This window comes from Bubalus bubalis, chromosome 2 (assembly GCF_019923935.1).
Source record: "Bubalus bubalis isolate 160015118507 breed Murrah chromosome 2, NDDB_SH_1, whole genome shotgun sequence".
NCBI classification, from domain to species: domain Eukaryota; kingdom Metazoa; phylum Chordata; class Mammalia; order Artiodactyla; family Bovidae; genus Bubalus; species Bubalus bubalis.
Window position 1 is genome coordinate 173,734,176 of NC_059158.1, and position 20,595 is coordinate 173,754,770.

Sequence of the window (20,595 nt, forward strand, 5' to 3'; positions counted from 1 at the left end):
CTTACGTCTTTTGAAAAACTTTCTCTTGATGCCAACTCCTCACTCTCTCCTCTTTTCCCATGGCACAATGTAATCTTCTCTAAGCACTTACCACATCATTTAAAAAATGTCTGTCTGTCTTTCTCACTAGGTTATAAGCTCTTCAAGAACCATTTCTTAACTTCAGACCCAAGCATAGTATTCAGCACCTACTAGATACTTAACAAATGTTTGGGATGAACAAGGAAACTGAGGCTCAAAAAGTGATATAATAACTTGTCCAAGATGATTCAGATAAAGCTCCCAGTCCAGTGCTCTTCCTACTGTACCAGTTTCTAATGGAAAAACGGAGGACTCTGGTCATGGATGCAAAAAGAGGCTCATTTGTTTTCTTTACAAGGAGGAAGAACCAAGTCAAATACCATTTGTAAATCTTTTCACATATTTCCTGATGAGAGTCATTCAGTCTCAATACTTAGTGCATTTTTATATATCCCAGGTGTATACAACTTCTAAAAGATTCTAGTCGCCACAGAGATGCTCCCTCCACCTCCACCCCCTGACTCTTCACCTCTTCCTACCTTACACATTTCCACTGTTTGAGACTCAAACATTAGAGAATCAAGTGACCAATGATGGGCCATTTGCTCAGATTTCTCTAGCTGCCATAGCAACACTGAGGAAACCCAGATCTCCTTGGTAGGCTTCTTTTTTGAAGACCCACTTACATGGAAGTCTTGAAGATGTAGCTCTTTTATATGCTGAGATTAATGATAAAGAGAAGATGGGCATTCCTCTGCAGTTCTTCAGAAAACGGATGGCTCAGGATGCTTCAATACACACCTCAAAGAGTGAAGAAGCCCCTCAAGGGAAAATTTACCAGCTCTGAGTTTTTTCTAGGATATTTTAAATAAATTTCAAGTTGAACATTCTAATGATGACATACTTAGAAGCAGAGCAGAAGAGACATTTGAGACAGTGCTGGAATCCTTGGAGCTCAGCATTACAGAGACACACTGCCTAAAAATTTTTGCTCTGCCTATTCTCACATCCTCTGACAGTTCCAACTCCTTCATTTTACATGTATAAGAAAACCAAGAACTGTGTATCATCTCTTCTCAGTGATGAAACTATGATGCGTACTCAATTCTAGTTGAATAGTACTCTAAATGCTTCCTAAGGTTCCAGAGTCTTCTTTGGTTGTTAAATATTGAACAGTAAGCAGTATGTTAACTCTGAAAACTACCAGGTCTTGTCAAAAGGCAAAAAGTCATCATTTCCTACTTATTCAAAGAATGAATAACCTCTGACCAGGTGGTAATAAGCAAGACAGGTAACCTGGTCTGTCCCAACTCTTCCAAGGCCTTAATTACATTCTGAAAGAAGCTATACACCAATCTGTTTAATGTCATCAACAGTTACACCTACAACCATCATGCCTCCCTTGAATCAACTCTACTTGAGTAAACTCCTCCAGGATAGAGTCTTGAATGCACTCAGGTCAGAATTTAACCCATTAACACTGGAGGCCAGATAACACATCATCAGACTAGATGATGCTGTTACCATCATCTAGACTCTCAGGAGTCTACACTATAACCCCTTAAGCACAGGGGGTTACAACTGCCTTCACCATTTTCCTATCATAACCTCCTGGTCCCATACTAGCACCAAAATACTTAATTTATTGAAGACCTTGTTAAATCTTTGTTAACCAAATGTTAGAATGCCAAGACACACTGTGGATCCAAGATATTGACAGAAGATACTGGCATACAACTAAAATCACATTAGACCAGGAGTGGTAGAGTGGCCTCGGGGCACAGTGGTTTGAGAACTAGGTACAAGTAATGGACTACCTCAGAAAAATGAACATAAATTGCAGAAGTGGATATGCAATTTCAGGTTATGCAGAGACCCTGGTTAAGAACCCCTGCCTTAGCAATAAGCACAAGATCCCAGTTTTCTCTTGCTCAAATGATACAGGATATGGATTTCCTTACTGGTACTAGAAACTTCTTGACTTCCTCCATAGCATGGGCCATAAGAGCATAAGCTTCACATGGGGGTCCAAAGACTTCAATGAAGACATGCAGATCCATATTCAAGTGGGCATATTTGGGGTCTCCACCTTTGCGCAACTCTTCCTCCTGTGGAAAAATGCACAAAAACATCATTATCATTTGGACTACAGAGAAAATGACACCTTTACCATTAGGCCAAAGGGACAGTAAGAAATGACTCCAACACCTAAAAAAAACCCAGTAAAGTATAAGAAAAAAGTAAAAGAAACTCTGGAGTACAGTAATTTACACAGTCTGCTAAACCTGCGATTGGTCTGCTGCTAAAAGCTAACTGTTGTTCTGAATTGCTGGTGTGTTCATTGGAGCTCGTATTAGAAGGCACAGAAGAGACAAACCTAATTCCAGTCTCCATTCAGAAAACAGCTGTTTGCCAAGCATCCATCCACTCATTCATTAATTGCCAAGCATTTGCTTTTAATAAACCCCAGGTAGAGCTGTTAATCACCAGCTCTTCTGATATGCTTGTATAGAGAAGGAAAAAAGTCACATCAGAGAGAAGAAAATCTCATGTACACCTCATTAAACAGAGTATTATACTTCAGCCCTAACTGTATTCATCCAGTGAGAAATGTTGGAGGAAAAAGAAGAGGGTCTGAGAAAACGTTCATCAATTAGCCTGCATACAAGGAGGCCTGAAAGAGTAAGTTTTTAGGCTGGAGCAGGTTATATCCCATCTAAAAAGCTGAATCTAGAAAGCTAAGACTATTTTATTTTGGTGGGAAGTTTCTCCACACTTAGAGAGAGTATAAAGAATACAGGGCTATGGCCTGGGGAAAAATAAGCTCTGGATCCTACTGTCAGGATTTCTCATGGTTCCTTCTGTAACATCTTCCTTTAGCACGCCTCACATTCCAGCTGGCTATAAAACAAATCAGCCAACAAATCCTCAAACTCACCTGCACTCACAACACTACTGCTCACACTTTTCCACACTAACTGGAAACAGAATGCTGTTCACATTTTAGTGTCTTTAGTCTGGGTAAGTTTCAGTACATTCAGCTTCCCCTTCCAAGTTTTCCTAGATAAGCTTACTAAGGCCAAAGCTGCTACTGCTATTTCTATTACTACACAGTGAAGTCAGAAAAAAAACAATTACCAGGGCATACCAAGGTTCTTCTGGGGTTGCCAAAGTAAATTAACTGGTCTATAATCTCTCACATCCAATGCGAATTTAAGGGAATCATTTTCAGTACACACATAAGAACTAGCTTCCATAAGGCATCCATACTGGACTCTAGGCTACTGGAAGGCATTAGGGTGTCTTCTTGTCTCATTAATGTGAGCTTACCTTGGCTTTGTCTCTCATTGAACCCTTTCCCAACACAGAAATCTTTGCACCAGTCTCTTCTTGCAGTCTTTTGATTGTATTTCCTTGTGGTCCAAGGATCTTTCCCACAAAATTGAACTGATAGAAAATAAAGACAGATTTCTAAATGTGTATGTTCCTATAAAATATTTCTACATGTATTACTTATCTTCAATAATCCTGTAAAGGAAGTAGAGTACTAACCACTCCCATTTTACTAAAGGATATACTGAAGTGGTACTGATAAAATTGATTAGCCAAAGGTTATACAACTGGAAAGAGGCTTCCTGGGTGGCTCAGTGGTAAAGAATCCACCTGCCAATGCAGGAGATGCGGGTTCAATCTCTAGGTTGCAAAGATTCCCTGGAGGAGGAAACGGCAACCTATTCCTGTATTCTTGCCTGGAAAATCCCAGGGACAGAGGAGCCTGGCAGGCTACAGTCACTGGGGTCACAATGAGTTGGACATGAGTGAGCAACTGAGCATAGCATGGCACAAAACTGCAAAGTGGCAGGTCTAGAACTTGAATTTCCTGATGTAGTGTGGTGCTCTTTCCAAATTATCACACCACAACTCTTTGTAATTTAACATACATAAACGTTTTTAAGGCAGTTGCTTTAGAACAGAACAGACATATGGTACCCTTTGGTAGTACTGGTCTGACTGACTAAAACTAGTTGTTTCCAAAAAAAAAAGGAGGAGTAGTAGAAACCATTTATTTAAAAGTGAAACTTTGGGAATTCCCTTGAGGTTCACTGGTTAAAACGGTGTGCTTCCACTGCAAGGGTCACAGGTTCCATTCCTGGTCAGGGAACTAAGATACTACAAGCACTATAGCCCAAATCAAAAACAAACAAGAGCAAAAAAACTTTGAGTAAGAAATAAAATTAACTTATTTTTGTGTCACAAGGATTTGTGTTGTATTTCCTTTATTTAAACTTCAGCTCAATCTTTTGACAAAGAACAATTAGGGTTCAATTTTTTTCCTTTACGCTTGAAGCTAAACAAACACTTGAGAAGGAAATTCCTTTTTTGATAATAAAAAGATGGTCGCATCTCCTTCCTGGCTGTAGCTATGCTCTTGGTTGCGGGCCTGTGTGTCTCGCCTGCTGGATACAGTCATTACAAGCATGGGACAGAACCTTCACCAAGCCCACAATTTCTGTAAGTCTTTTGTTACAGCCGGTGCTACAAGACACACCACATACTACATACTCTCATACTACGAAGACAACTCAAAGAAATGAGGCACTCTTTCCCTTACCTTGGGATACTGCTTGACAGGTATCAGAACCCTCTCCTTCAGCTTCATGTTCTTGTGAGAAAATAAATCCAAGTAATTCTCCTCATCGTCCTTTTTTGAATCCCCTTTCTGAATCTTCTCAATTTCTGAATAGGACAAACAGAAATTTAATTTAGCTTTGTTCTTTAAATAAAGGCAAAATTCTAAGTCTACTTAAAGCAGTAAGAGGGAATACTGTGTAATGAGACCAAATATTAATGAATAGTTCAGATGAATAGTGCCTTAATTTCAAATAGAGACAGCACCAAAGCTAGATGAAGTTGACTAGGAAACCAAAAGCCTGCCTCTTTTTATTTACTTGGCTATGCTGGCTCTCAGTTGTGGCATGTGGGATGATCTCTGAGTCGTGTGGGATCCTTCGCTGCACATGACTCTAGTTTTGGCTTGCAGGCTTAGTTGCTTTGCCACATGTGGGATCTTAGTTCCCTGACCAGGGATTGAACCCACATCCCCTGCATTGGAAGTCTGGAGTCTTACCCACTGGACTACCAGGGAAGTCTCAAAGCCTCCCTCTAGTAAGGGCAGTTTGCTCTTCCACTTTCAGCTGAAACCTCTACAGAGACATTCCAATGTTCTTTAGACAGGAGTGAGATGAGGAAAGAGGGATAATTAAACTGAAAAAAATTAAAACCTGCATCAAGAAAAAGTACAAAGCCGTATCTTTATTATTATTATTCTGTTTATTTTGGCTGCACTGGACCTCTGTTGCTGCACCTGGGCTTTCTCCAGCGGTGGTGAGCGGGGGCTACTCTCCAGTTGCAGTGCCTCTGCTTCTCACTGTGGTGGCGTCTCTTGCTGTGGAGCACAACCCCAAGGTGAGCAGGCTCGGTAGTTGTGGTGCACCGGCTTAGCTGCCCTGAGGCAAGTGGAATTTTCCTGAAGGGATCAAACCCATGTCCCCTGCATTGGCAGGTGGATTCTTAACCACTAGACCACCAAGGAAGTCCCCAAAGTTGTATCTTAATGAAGAGACAAAGTTAATTTAAATACACAACTGAGAGTCCTATTAAAACAGTAGTGCTTTGGATAGTAGTAGTCCTTAAAAGTTTGAAAGACCTGGGTTTTACTCTGCCACTCACTAGTTGTGTGAACTCTGAAAAGTTTAACTGTTCTGAACTTTGATGTCCTCATTTGTAAAATGGACGTAATATCTACTTCAAGAGGTTGCTATAAAGACAGAATAAAGTAACATGCAGGGACTTCCTTCGTGTTCCAGTGGCTGGGACGCCTCTCCCCCAATGCAGCGGGGCCTGAGTGTGATCCCTGGTCAGGGGACTAGATCCTGCATGTGGCAATTAAAAAGATGCTGTATGCCCCAACTAAGACCTGGCACAGCCAAATAAATAAAATAAAATATGCAAATATGCTAATTAAAGCCCATTTCTTTCTTTCTGCTTTTCCTTTTGGCCATGCAGGTTCTTAGTTCTGCCCCCATCTTAGTTCTGCCCCCTGCAGAAGTCTGGAGTCTTCACCACTGGACCACCAGGGAAGTCCTAAAAGCACATTTCTTAGGAAGTGTTTTAATATCTACTTAACACTCTCTAGCCCAAATTCACTCAGTGTCCTAAAGGAAAAAATGCACGAAGGTAATTTCAATTCACAGGTTAAGACAGTTTCATCAGCTAGAACCTTAGTATCCCAAAAGATTCCTATCATTAGCGAACTCCATTCATTCATTCAGTGATTCCAAGTGTTTGAGTGCTTCCTATGGTGAGGCACATGAAGGGACAGATATAGGTATGATCACTAAGCACCATGGAAAACTTACTAAGGGCCAGGCACTTGGCCCTGTAATGTATAGGAGAAACAACACAACCAGTCAGACATGGTCCCAATCTCCACTATGTCTATATACAAGAGGTACCAGTATACGAAGCTGGCGATGAAGAATAGTTAACAGCTACAAAAGGAGTACTAACAGAGATGGGGGCAGAGTATGGAGGCAATGAATATCAGCAATTAAAATATTATACTATGGTCCACTGAGAATAAAAAAAAAAATTTTATACGCCCTAAAATCAGTGGAACACTTTAACTAACACAATGTTCTCCTTATACAACATTTCCAGTGTTTCTATCTTCCATATTTTAAAAAAACTTTTTGGCCATGCCAAGGGGCATGTGGGATCTTAGTTTCCCAAGCAGGGGTCAAATCGGTGCTCTCTGCGCTGGCAACATGGAGTCTTAACCACTGGACCAACAGAGAAGTCCCTATCTTCTGTAATTTAAAGATAAGGGTTCTCAAATTTCAATATGCAGCAAAATCATCTTGATGGCTAGTTCAACTAGACTGCTGGGACCCAATCCCAGTCTGGGAATGCATTTAGGATTGTGTTAGGAATCTGCATTTAAAACCATGACCAGGTCATTCTGATATTGCTGCCCTAAGGTTCACACTTCAAAAACCACTAGTTCAATATACGGGCTTCCCTTGTGGCTCAGATGGTAAAGAATCCGCCTCAAGTGTGGGAAACCCAGGTTTGATCCCTGAGTCGGGAAGATCCTTTGGAGAAGGAAATGGCAATCCACTTCAGTATTCTTGCCTAGAGAGTTCCATGGACAGAGGAGGGTGGCGGACCTTTATATACCTTAGTATATAAAGATATAATACTTTAAACACATTCTGCAAATCTAAACCTTTAACAAACTTTAAAAAATAACTGTTTAGACTAAATCTAGCTATGATGTAGGAAAGTTACTGAGACTCACAGAGTTCAGAATTCCAAACTGAAAGCTTCTCTGTTTATTAAAAAGCCTAAACTGAGATGTTATACACTTAAAAGAACCGTAAATGACCATGCTCTTTGCACTCCTATTTTTCATTGCTTGGAGTAGAAAGCAAATTTAACCTTACAATCAACAGATTAAATGCTTCATTCAACACCCTATTTGTTCACTGTTTCACTGCCTGTGTATCCTGACCTCCATCCCTTCCCACTTACTGCTAATATTAACTTTGCAGTCACTGGTTTTGAGCTACCATCTCTGAACACACCTCTTCTAGAGCTTCTGGGCTGGTAAACTGGGTACTTAAAATCTTCAAATGTCCTACAGGAACAAAGATGCCACATTTCAAACCAGAATACACCACTGAGGAGCTTCTAAAAATGTGGCACAAGTTATATACGTCATCTCACCTATGTCTCTGTGTGCTCTAACTGCTGCCATCTACTTAGGCCCTTCAGTTGTACTTTCTACCACTTTCCAGAAACTTTAATTGGTCAGAACAAGAAGCTAAGACTTCTTGTTCATAGGAAGCAGGGCTGCAAACGTTGAACCCGGTAGAAAGGTTTAATATCCATGAAATGTGCCCTGTGAATATAAGGCCTTTTTAAAACATGGATCTGGGACTTCCCCGGTGGTCCAGTGTTTAAATAAGACTCTCTGCTCCCAGTGCAGGGGGCCTGGGATTTGATCCCTGGTCGGGCAACTAGATCCCACACACCCCAACTAAGACCTGGCACAAACAAATAATAATAAATAAGCAAAATTTAAAACACAGATCCTTCTTCTATGTTTTGAATGAGGTAGATTTAATTAGGATCCCCTTTTCCACTTACCTTACAATTTAAAAAATAATGTTAAAGCATTTTTTAGAGAATTCAGAGAACAATGATTTAAATAAAACAGGACTGAAATGATAAATCAATCACAGGGTTAGCCTAGAAAGCAAAAGAAGCAATTTGAGCCTTCAAAGAGAGTCATCTTCCACTTTTGGAAGGGGAAGGACCAATCCTTTATTCAGTGCCTGCTGCTGCTGCTAAGTCACTTCAGTTGTGTCCGACTCCGTGCGACCCCATAGACGGCAGCCCACCAGGCTCCCCCATCCCTGGGATTCTCCAGGCAAGAACACTGGAGTGGGTTGCCAATTCCTTCTCCAATGCATGAAAGTGAAAAGTGAACGTGAAGTCACTTAGTCGTGTCCGACCCTCAGCGACCCCATGGACCGCAGCCTTCCAGGCTCCTCCGTCCATGGGATTTTCCAGGCAGGAGTACTGGAGTAGGGTGCCATTGCCTTCTGCCTATTCAGTGCCTACAATACATCAAATTCTATACAAATATGACCCCATTTATACTCAAACATTACTGGGTGAAACAGCTGGTAATATCCCTATTTTACAACTGAAGAAACAAACTCAGAGAAGTTAAATCTCTAAGTCAGAAAGCTGTTGAAGTAGTACCCAAATAAGGATTAAAACCCAGGCTTTCTCTAACTTCAAACCTCATGCTTTTATTATTGCCTCTCAATAGGGAGAGAGGGGCACACTTTATTTAAGTGAAAAAAGAGCTAATTTTGTTAAGTTTTGGGAAATTCAGCATATACCCCCAGACACTGTCATCCACCTAAATGCAACAAAAGGGCTCTATCGACACCTCAGATGTTCAGCTGCCTGATCTTTTTCTTTTTCAATTTCTCTCCTTAGCCTCACTTCTTGTGGAGAGCTAACAAGCAGGCTGTAAAGAGAAGGAAAAAAAAAAAAAAAATAAGGTGAAGCTTCCTAAAAATGCCTTACCCGCAGGCAAAAGTACTTCTAGACAATCTTTGTGAAATTGACTCCTTTAAAAGATCTTTTCTTGGGTCTCTGGAGACCTTGGATGTCCCAAGAGTCAAAGAAAGAAAACATATCCTGTAAACAACACAGAGAGGTGACCTGTTTGGTTCAGAGTCAGATGCTGACAATAATCATTATCTTACCCTTTTGGGTTTCCCTTTGTCTTTATAATGAGGATTATCCTCACTTAACAGGTGCAGAAATCCTGTCCAACATCACAAAATTAATGACAGAGGAGGTATTTAAACGCAGGTTATTCTGTATGTCAGTTAGCAAATTCAACCAGTGTTGTGTCATTTCTTCTACTATAACTTAACTTTTCCTTTTTTGGTAGGCCTTATCACAACCGTATTGTAAGTGCCAAAGGATGAGGACTGCTTCTTAAATGTATGTCTGAGAGGAAAACCTGAGTTTTGAAGCTAAACAGAACTGGATGTGAGTCCCAACTCTGCTACATGCTTGCTGTGTGACCTTGGGGCAAGTTGTTAAACCTCAGTCTTGCTTCTTACTTTTAAAAAGGAAGATTTTTTTTTTTTTTAAACAGAAAAAATATTTCATGAACAGAAAAATATTAATACTAGAGAAGTTTGAAAAAATTATATACAGATTTTATTAACTGGCCTGGCTTAACTAAAAATGACTATCATGTACAATCCATTAACTGAACATTTAATAAAATGCTACATAAGGAGCAAGACAGTCATGATTTTCTGACTAAGGCATCCAGAGATAGTGTTTCTAGAAGCGCAAGATTCACAGGGTATCTGCTCCAAAAGGTCAGGTGTCACGCCCTCCTCCAGAATATCAATGTATTCACTTCAAACATCTAACAGCAGCAACTCCTGCCCCTGCTATCAACCATTTCTGGAGCCCTTCATCACTGAACTATCTGCCATTTATAATACAGTGCCTAATAGACAACAGGCATCTATAAACATATATCAAATTAAAGAAATATTCCATTAACGCTCTTAATTTCCCTTAACAATTCATATAACTTTACCATTCCCAAGTTTATAGTTCTCTGCCCTGTATCTTGTCTGTTGGTAAATCCTTACGGATTCACAAGTCCAATAAGTTTATTAACTTTGTATAAAGCCACTCCATTCTTTTCATTTTTCAAATTAATTATTCTGTAAAGTAAGAACACAGAGCTACACATTTTTAATTTTATTTAGGGTCATGAGCCCTTACAGACGAACTCCCCAGAAAAACAGACACAGTATTTCACATACAATGTTAACTAAGGGTGGGTATTGGCTCAAAAAAATAAAAAAAAGCTTCAAAGCCTGAGTTAAGAGCCCTCTAAGAGGGGTTCAATTCCCATATTTCAAGATAATGGCAAACTCTATCATGGCCTATTGACCATGGTCTCCCAAATCTCTTTCTTAGGGTACAACTTACAGTTTAGGGCTTTTTTTCCTTTTAAAAACAAAACAAACAAACCACTTTATCTTAAGATAATTGTAGATTTACATGCCGTTTTAAGAAATAAGAGATTCCCTATATCCTTCACCCACTATTCTCTATGATAACATTTTGCAGGTCTATAATACAATATCATAACCAAAAAATGCAATTACAATCTACTGACTTTATTTGGATGTCATCAGTTTTGCATGTACGTGTGTGTGTGCGCACGTGTGTGCTTAGCTCCATGCAACTTAATCAGATTCACGCGACCACCACCAATGTTGGTACAGAACGATCCCAGTACAGCACAGAACACAAAGTTCCCTCATGCTGCCCTTTTATAGGCAGTCACTTCCCTTCCTCTCTCCTTCACACTGGCAATCGCTGATGTTCTCCAACTCAATTATTTTGTCTTTTCAAGAATGTTAAATTAATGGAATTATACAGTATGCAATCTTTTGAGACTGGCTTTTTCATTCAGCATAATTCTCTTGAGGGAATTCCTTAGCTGTCCAGTGGTTAGGGCTTGGTGCTTTCCCTGATGCTTTCAACAGGGCTGGGGTTCAATCCCTGGTCAGGGAATCAAGATCTTATCTTTTTTTTTTTTTTTTTTTTTAACTGTTGAGTAGTATTTCATGGTATGGATGTACCACAGTGAAACTATTCATCAACTGGACACATATGGCTTATATCCAGTTTTCGGCTATTATGAACATTCATGTACAGGTTTCCTATGAATGTGAATTCTTATTTTTCTGGGATAAATGCCCACAAGTATAATTGCTGAGTCGTATGGTAAACACATGTTAAGTTTTGTTAAAAACTGCTTTATCTGAAATTTATTCATGCTAACAACATTTTAATTTTTCTGGTATTACATGTTCCATAAAAACAATATTGTACCACATGGATAAAGCCTTATGGGATTGACCTTTTCATATAACATTAGATTTCTAAGATCTCTCCATGTTGTGGCATTCAGCTATAGTTATCATTTTCACTGCTGTATTTCATTTTGAAAACGTCTCAGTATCCAATCAATGATGAAATAAGGTACACCATTTTATTACTGAGGCACTCACGAACAAAAGTTTGAGCATATTCCCAATACATTCCTATTTTCCTAGATAAACAACCATGAAGTTGTTGCAAATGGTAAACGCTGCATCTTTCTTTCCTAGTATTTATATTCATACCTACAAAGACATCCCTCAGTGTCCCAAGAAGATTGGTCCCAGGACCATACCCCCATACCAAAATAAGCGGATTTCAAGTACCTTATATAAAATGACATAGTACTTGTAGATAACCTACACACACCCTCTTGTGTACTTCAAATCATCTCCAGATTACTTGTAACGTCTAATACAATGTAAATAGTTGTAAATACAAGGTAAACCACTGCAAAGCCAATTCAAGTTTTGTTCTTTGGAAATTTTGGAATCCCCCTACCCCTGAATATTTCTGATTCACTGTTGGTTGAATTGACATACATGAAGAAACTGTGGATATAGACAGCCATTATTTGGTCTATATAGGTCCTCCGCAATTCCACTTCTTGGGTTTAATAGGTCTTGCTAGAGGTCTGTACAATCATAGCTACAGTTTTTCTAGTTGTCATGTACAGATGTGAGAGTTGGACCATGAAAAAGGCTGAGTGCCGAAGAACTGATGCTTTCAAATTACGGTGCTGGAGAAGACACTTGAGAGCCTCTTGGAATGCAAGGAGATTATATCAGTCAATCCTAAAGGAAATCAGCCCTGAATTCATTGGAAGGACTGACGGTGAAGCTCCAATATTTGACCACCTGATGTAAAGAGCTGACTCACTGGAAAAATTCCTGATGCTGGGAAAGACTGAGGGCAGGAGAAGGGGGTGACAGAGGATGAGATTATTGGATAGCCTCACCAACTCAATGGATGTGAGTTTGAGTAAACTCCAGAGATAGTGAAGGATAGGGAAGCCTGGCTGACTGCAGTCCATGGGGTCACAAAGAATCGGACATGACTTAGATGTATTTAAATACATAAAGATGTATTTCTATAGCACATTGTAAATAAAATACAGAAATTAACTATTTGAAATTTAAATAGGTTTTTGTTTGGAAATATTCTGAACTGACGTGTTTTTTTGGCCTTGCCATGCTGCATGCAGGATCTGTTTCCTAACCAGAGATCAAACCCATGCCCTGGGCAGTGGAAGCGTCGAGTCTTAACCACTGGACCACCAGGGAAGTCCCTGCACCGAGTGCTTATGGAAAATGAACTGCTGAGTATCCTTTCGAGATCATCCAGGGATTGTTAATCTATTCAAAATGTTTACTTATTCCTGAGTAATTTATACTGACTTGTACTTTCCCAGTTATAAAAAGTAGAAAGAGAACACTGATATATATAAAAACATCTTATGTTTATTATATAAGTATTTAACACAAATACTATGATAAATTATTTGTTTCAGAAAACAAGCATGGGTACCCTGAGAGTCCTTGTACTTCTGCAAACGCATTTAATTGTCATCATAGTTGATTACCAATTTGGCTAATATAGAAGTCTATATTCAAAATCAAAATCCTTCAGAATTGTGTTGATATTTTTCCATCATGCAATGAAGATGAATATTCATTCACCAACTATTTAGTAAGAAGCCACTCTGTGCAGTACTCTTAAAGGAACAGAAGACACAGCTGTGAACAAAGCAGACAAAAGATCCCTGCCCTGGTAGAGCTGACATTCTGGTCATAAAGAGGGGGTAGCCAACAAGCAAACACATTAACTACAACATATGGTGCATCAGATGCTGATAAGTACAAAATAAGGTTAAGCTGGGAAAGGGAGAGGGAGGGCTGGGAAGGCCAGAATGGTCTGGTTCTTGTGGCACCTCTTGGGAAACGGGCAGAGCTGCCTGGAGGAGTCACAGTCCCAAGTGCTATCCTCTCTGGGTTTCCTCCTCCTTCTGTGTCTTGGTCTCGTCACCTTCACTGATCTGTTGGCTAGACTATGATGTGTTCAGATTTTCTTTTAATATTTTAGCACACATAAATTTTTTTGTGTACAATTTGTTGCAGGCACTATAGTGAGGGATGGGGGAGTGGTGACCAAAGAGGTTTAGGTGTGAGGATCCAGACTTAGACTGACTTCAAATCTTCCTTATGAAGTTCATTGATTTTGTTACCTTAGGCAAATTATTTAATCTGCTTGTCTTGGTTTCCTCATGTGTAGAAATAAAGATAAGAGTAACAAGAGTAACTTCCTCTTAGTAAGGTTAATAGTTGATGTAAAGTGCTCAGACCAGTGTCCAGCATCCAGCATAGTGTTAGTCATATTTTTCCTACACGTATCCTCATCACAGAGTTTAACTACTATTGTCTTCTCAGTCTCATTTCCTCACCATTGGTCAACTTTACTACAATCCCTTTTCCAGATCATTCAAAAATATTTTAAATTAACTATACTCAACTTAAAAAAACCTTAAAAGCTGGGTCCAACATATATCAACATTTATCCATGCTCAGAGTCTTACTGGGTAGCTCAGCTGGTAAACAATCTGCCTGCAATGCAGGAGACCCAGGTTCAATTTCTGGGTCTGGAAGTTCCCCTGGAAAAGGGATAAGCTACCCACTCCAGTATTCTTGGGTTTCCCTGCTCGCTCAAACAGTAAAGAATCTACCTGCAATGCGGGAGATCTGGGTTCTATCCCTGGGTTGGGAAGATCCCTAGAGGCAGGCATGGCAACCCACTCCAGTATTCTTGCCTGGAGAATCCCCATGGACAGAGGAGCCTGGCGGGCTATAGTCCATGGAGTTGCAAAGAGTCGGACATGACTGAACCACTAAGCACAGCACACCCATACTGAGAAGTATTCACGTTTCCCAAGTCAGTTCTCTCAATGAGCCAGCATTACCTCAACCCCCTTTCTCCAATTAAAATTCAATTTGGTTAAAGAAAAAAAGACATAAAAAAAGCTTTGGACTTCTCCAGTGGTCCAGTGGTTAAGAATCCATCCTGCAATGCAGGGGACCTAGGTTTGATACATGGCCCTGGGATCTAAGATCCCACATGCCACAGAGTAATGAAGCTTATCGGTGGAAACTAAGACCTGACACAGTCAAATAAATAAATTATATATATTTTTTAAAAAGTGAGAGGAAAAAAAGCTCAAATTAAAAAAAAAATTAAAGCACGCTCTCTTGTGACAAAAGTTAAGCAGTAAGATAAAGGTGAAAATTTTATGTTAACTTGTAAGGATCAGGCTTTCCTGGTGGCTCAGATAGTAAAGAATCTGCCTGCAATGCAGAAGACCTGGGTTCGATCCCTGGGTAAGGAAGATTCCCCTGGAGGAGGGCATGGCAACCCACTCCAGTATTCTAGCCTGGAGAATCCCATGGACAGAGGAGCCTGGTAAGCTACTGTCCATGGGGTCACAAAGAGTCGAACATGACTGAGCAACTAACACCTTCACTATAAGGATTAAGTTTTTGATAGCTACTCTAAGAAATCGTATTTTACTTAAAAGACTAGACTAGCACTGGACACCTGATGTGCACAGAATGGCAAGAAAAATTTTGTGTTTTCATCCTAACTCTGTACCACAAATTTACAACTAGGAGAAAATTGGTAGCAAGTTATTAGCTAATGATTATAGGTCAAAAGGAACTGTGCCAGAGCTTTTTATACAACATTTAATCCTCACAACTCACCACCCCACTTTACAGATGAGCTTAGTGAGATTCAGAAAGTTTCCCAAGAGTAGATGACTAGTCAAGAGCTAGAATTTCAAACCCAAGTCAACACCTTACAGTTCTAAAGTTTGTTATTTTATTCTCACACATTTAATCTGGACTGTTTGAAGATGCAAGAAAATAAAAATAAGACCCATCAACTTTTACCATTGTCTGAAGTTCCTGAACCTACACGTACTTGCTTTCAAACAACTGGTATTTGCTATATGCAAGACAATATGAAAAACATAAAGATTAAAAAAATCTTTCCTTGCCCTCAAAGAGTTTGCCAGAAGAACACAATGAACAGTAATGTTTCAAACAATCTGACTGTGTTATAGAAGACCAAAGCACAGAGTTGAAACCGTAAGCAGTTTATTTAAATGTTATTCTTGAATGTCTCGGGCTTTGTTTACTGTTTAAAAGTAAAGGTCTCTGATGTTGGGAGATAGAGAACAAACGGAGAGGAAAAGATATTTTCATATGGGGCCTGTCCATTATTTCAATCCTGCCAAAGAGTCCAACTACTCACTCAGTGTTGGAAGGTTTTAAATTTTTATTTGCTTATAAAATTTAGGTATCATAAGACACTGTTTTATACCGTTTTAATAAGAAGAGGACAAAATAGGCGGCTTTCGGGAGAAATCAGAGCGACTAGATGATGGCTAGTTTTGAGCAAAAAAGGAGCGCTAGTCTAGAGAGAGAGAACAAAGACTACTATTGCTTATCTGTTTCACTACTGAAAAGAGCGGGGGAGGAGGCCACGCAAACTTCTGTCAATTTTTTCCCCCATCTGATTGGGAATGCCACGCAAACCATCCTTAACCTCTATCACCCCTTCACCGTCTCTAGGTTTTTTTTTTTTCCCTTTCTTGAATGCACAACACACATTATAAAATAAAGGGATCCAAAACGTCTGGCTCGGCAGAAATGACCATCTTATTGCCGAGTTCGGAAATATAATTCGGAAAACCTCAAGCTCGGATTCCCACAGGTTGCTCCTGCCTCCAAGCAACTCAAGCTCCAGTTACCGCTAAGTCCGATCGGCCCCTGCGGCCGCGGCGCGCTGGACAGGGCACCCCAGTCTCACCCCATCTCACCTCGCCCCCCGCCCCCACTCACGGTCCCTCCGGGTTCAGGCTGCCTTCACCTCCTGCACTCTCAGTTGAGGCGCCGACCGCCACCCGCGATCAAACAAGCTTCCCCTTTGGGGGAAGGGGGAGATGAAGGTTCCTTTCTGGAAGAATCTGAGCACTCGGAGCGCAGGGCAGCTGCAAGAGGGGAGGCGGAAGGGTCGGCCAAGGGGGCGGGGAACGCGGCATTTATCCATCAAGATCTTTGCGCTAAGAGATCGCCAAGTTCGCTCCGGGCCTCCACTGCAGCCTAGAAATTCTCCCTCGCACTCTGGGCCGGGATGGGAACGTGGGATCTTAAGCTTCCGAAGATGAGGATGAGAGGAGTCCACGACTGCCTGCGTCCTCAGGGAACGGGAAGCAAGAGGAACAAAGCCGCTACCACCCATGCCCCCGGGTGGCCGGGCGACCCAGAGGGACCCCAGAGGCCCGCTTACCTGCCGTCAGCAACTGCATGGCGTGAGTGAAGGACGGGTCGAGCGAGTCCTTCTCGGCCATGAGTTCGGGCAGATACTTGTTCTCCGGCTCCATCTTGACGGAGGCAGTGGCTGAGGGGGGCAGTAGCGGGGTCGGCGCTGGACCGCCCACTGTCGCGTCGGGACCGGTGGCCGAGGGCGGCAGCAGCGGTGGCGGCTGCGTGGCGGGCGAGGCCCGGGCACCCCCGCGAGACCCTCCTCCGCCTCCCCGGGACCGGTGAGGCAGCGGCGGCTGCCGAGGGGGCGCCTGACGCACGGAGGGGTGGGCACCTGAGGGGTCCATGGAGCCGCTGCGGCCCGAGGACCGGCTCATGCGCGCGGCGGGGTCGTCCCGGCGCTGCATTGGGAAAGATGTGCGATTAAGGGATCGAGGAAGCGACGCGGTATCGGTGGAGGCCCGAGCGGCGGCGGCCCGAGCGGCGGTTGGCGGGGGTGGGAGAGCGGGAGCGAAAGCGACCGAAGCCGACCCGAGCGACCCAGCAAAAGAGAGCACCGGAAATGAGGCGGCGCGCGTGCGCAGCCAGCCACCGGCACCGCCCTTGGGTCTCTCCGCGGAGAACAAAGTCCCCGGTCGGGCCACGGCGCCTGCGCACCGCCGCGGAGTCCGAAGAAGTCGCCCCCCCCCCTCCCCTTTTCCCTCTGAGCCCTCCAGGCCGGGTACTTGTGCGCGTGCGCGGGAGGCCGCGGGCTCCGTTCGTTTCTTTTCCACGTGACTCGGCGTTAGCGGGACACGTGTCTCCTCCCTCTTGTGGCCAAGCGCACGGAGGGGGCGGGGGCTGTGGAATGTCTTTGTCTGCGCGCGAGCCCGCGGAGTGTGGGGCGGGAGACCTGTTACTCGTGGGGCCACGCCTCCAACGGCTGAGCTGTGGTGGTGGTGGTAGTGGTGGTGGTAGGGGTTGCCTGTACTCAGTCGGGTGGGTCAGGGGTGGGGTGGGGAGGGGGGTGGTTACTGAAGAATGAAAGGAGACCCTCCCGGGGGATGCGGGAGGGGAAGGAGAGAGAACTGGGGCTGACTGGGCAGAAGGAGACGAGGGTGAGAGGCACAAGGGAGATTAGAGTGGAGAAGGAACGACTAAGGGAGAGTCTGACGTAGGGTTGAGGGGTGGAGATGCGGCCAGACTTGGAGGGGGCCATTGAGGAAGGACTGGTCAGTGGAAAGACTGAAGGCTATTGGAGGAGTTAAACTAAGAGGGAGGGTTCAGATCGGAGACCTGATATCCAGCCAGGAAAAGGGCCCCAGACCGAAGCAGGGAATCGGAGAAATCGTGTCCTGTCGTTTCCAGTGTAGTAGGTTCTTAGACATATCCGTTGTTGATCAGAGAAGTCGTCTGAAAGGTGAAGCATTTTAACTTTCTGCATATAGTACTGCTTTCTGCAGATTGTGTTTCTTTCACAAAAAAAGTGGGGTAGAGGCCAGCTCTTTAATCTGTGATGGTTGCATCATTCGGGTGGCTGCTTCTGCTGATGTGAGTGCTAATCCTCCTGCTGTAAATCATCTTTCCATACTTTCTCAAAGAGATAGACCCTTAGCACAGCTCTCAAGGCCAAGGTATTATAGTGGACAGTCTCCCACAGCGTACTCCTTATCCTGGGGTGCTATATGCAGATGAAGGCTAGGTCTTTACTTTCCATAAACTCTAACACTTGGTACCTTCTCTAACCCTTCCCCCCACAGATTTTATTTATTTATTTATTTTTTTTTTTGCTTCTCTCATTCGAAGCATTTGCTCTCATCCCTTTTCCTTCTCGATCTGTTGCCCTAATAAGCCCACGCTTTCCAAAAGCATTTCTGGAAATTGTCTTCTGGGTGCCTAAAAACTGCTGATTTTTAGATTTGAAACGTAGAAGCCTTCAGCTTAGGGAACATTAGGGCTTGGCTGCCTTCTTGGGGCTAGGGAGATAAATCACCAGCAGGAATGAGAACAAAACACAAATCTCCATAAATTATCACACTTGTATCTCCAGTGTCTAGGCAGTACATTACTTTGAGGTCACGTAGATAGTTTATAATCAAGGAGGAGGAAAAAAGAAAGGAATGTTTTTGGATAATTGTAATGAAGAATGTAATGTGACAAATGCCCAAAGATAAGTAAATATTAGGTGGGATTAGAGTTCAAAGTGGAAGTTAGATTTCAGCCAGGGGAGAATGAATTCCAAGCAAAGGAAAGTGTGAATACATGAGCAGAGATGAGATTGTCACAGATGTGTTTAAGGTATGGGAGTAATCCATTTGTGGACTGTGAAAAAATAGGTGAGTTGAGAGAGCAAGTGTATGGAGGAGGGGAAAGGGGGTGAAGATTTATAGCTCCCTTGCGATTAATTTCTGCTGTTGTCCTTGAAATTCCTGCCTGGGTGGTGGTGTTACAAATGTCTAAAGTGTCCTTGCTCTGTAATGAGATGCTCAGCTGGAGGTACCTTGAGCTGAGGCTAATAAAACTTTGATAAAGAAGTGTCTGAGAAGGCGCTGGGTAGTGGTATCTGTGGGTTTCTAGACTAGACTCAACATTCTGGGAGGCTGTCAGACCTTTACTTACTTTGTCGAAAGGTAGGGTTGAAAAGAAGTTTGAACCTTCCTAGCGAGATACAAAAACGGTTATCTCCGAGGTGATATGTTGTGACCCTGCAGTGTGTTCACCAAGTAGGCGAAGCAACAGCCTTCTGTTTGGGGGTGGGGGTGGGGTTTTCCCTGCGGTCAGGGAAGAGTAATTCCTGTCCTGAAAGACTGGAGGTCTGGATTTCATTTTGTGTGGACCACGATATACTGTGCCCCACCTTCACCTGAAGGTATTAACAGCATGGCCTTGTGAAGAAACTGACTTTGGAGTAAGGCAGACAAATTCAAAGCCAGCTATGCCTTGTTCTTGCTGTATACCATTAGTAAAACTATAACCTGTCTGAGCCTTAGTTTCTTCCTCTCTAAAGTTGAGTTGATGACATCTACCTTGCAGAGTTGTTGTGAACATTAACAAATAACAGTGTAAACCTCCTGGGTTTATAAGCAGAATCAGGATAGTTGTTATTCCATTTAGTGCCTAGTGAAGATTTTTGGGTGTTTCCTGTTAGCTGTGGATCTGAAAGGCCTGTTCTCTAATCTGTCTCATTTTCACTGACTGTAGCCAGACTTTGTTTTGGAGGTGGGAGAGAGAAGTTTCTTCTACCCTGTTTCCTCCCTGCATTCAGTTTCTGTGGTGTAGGATGCAAGATTAATTGAGAGCATTGTGATTCAGATGGAGTTAGGTCCCAATCTGGCTTACCTGCTGGATGATTGAGCGCATTACTTAAACTTACTCAGCCTTGCTTTCTCCTCTTTGATAAACAAGGGGTCATAACAATACCTACCTAGGGGCTGTTAGGATTAAACAGATAGTGTTTGTAAAGCATTCAGCATGGGAACTGGCAATTAGTAGGTGCTTGATAAGCGTTAGTGGCCATTGTTATTATTTTACTGAGTACCTTATTGCTTGTTTTCACTTTCATGTGAGTCCCTAACAGAGGGGCTGGAAGGACTTTTTTTTTTTTTTTTTTTTTGCACGTAGCTGCTTGACTTGTGCTTGATCCATGAATGGAGGATCTGCAGGCTCCGTCTGCCTTCCCTGCTTTGCGGTCAGTTCCCAAGAGTTGAAGGGC

General features: G+C 42.4%; 1 protein-coding gene across 3 annotated transcripts in view; it reads right to left on the minus strand.

The window, feature by feature from the left end:
* The window catches only part of KHDRBS1 (KH RNA binding domain containing, signal transduction associated 1), a 32,938-nt gene extending 15,478 nt beyond the window's left edge, over positions 1–17,460 (minus strand). For all 3 annotated transcript variants that reach the window (XM_025278525.3, XM_025278524.3, XR_003107296.3), the window contains exons 1-4: positions 16,930–17,460; positions 4,634–4,758; positions 3,352–3,468; positions 1,983–2,129 (exon numbers count right to left, since the gene is read on the minus strand). In XM_025278525.3, coding sequence (XP_025134310.1) covers positions 1,983–2,129; positions 3,352–3,468; positions 4,634–4,758; positions 16,930–17,311 — 771 coding nt within the window. In that variant the 5' untranslated portion in view covers positions 17,312–17,460. The remainder of the gene's footprint in view (positions 1–1,982; positions 2,130–3,351; positions 3,469–4,633; positions 4,759–16,929) is intronic.
* Between the last annotated feature and the right edge of the window lie 3,135 nt (positions 17,461–20,595).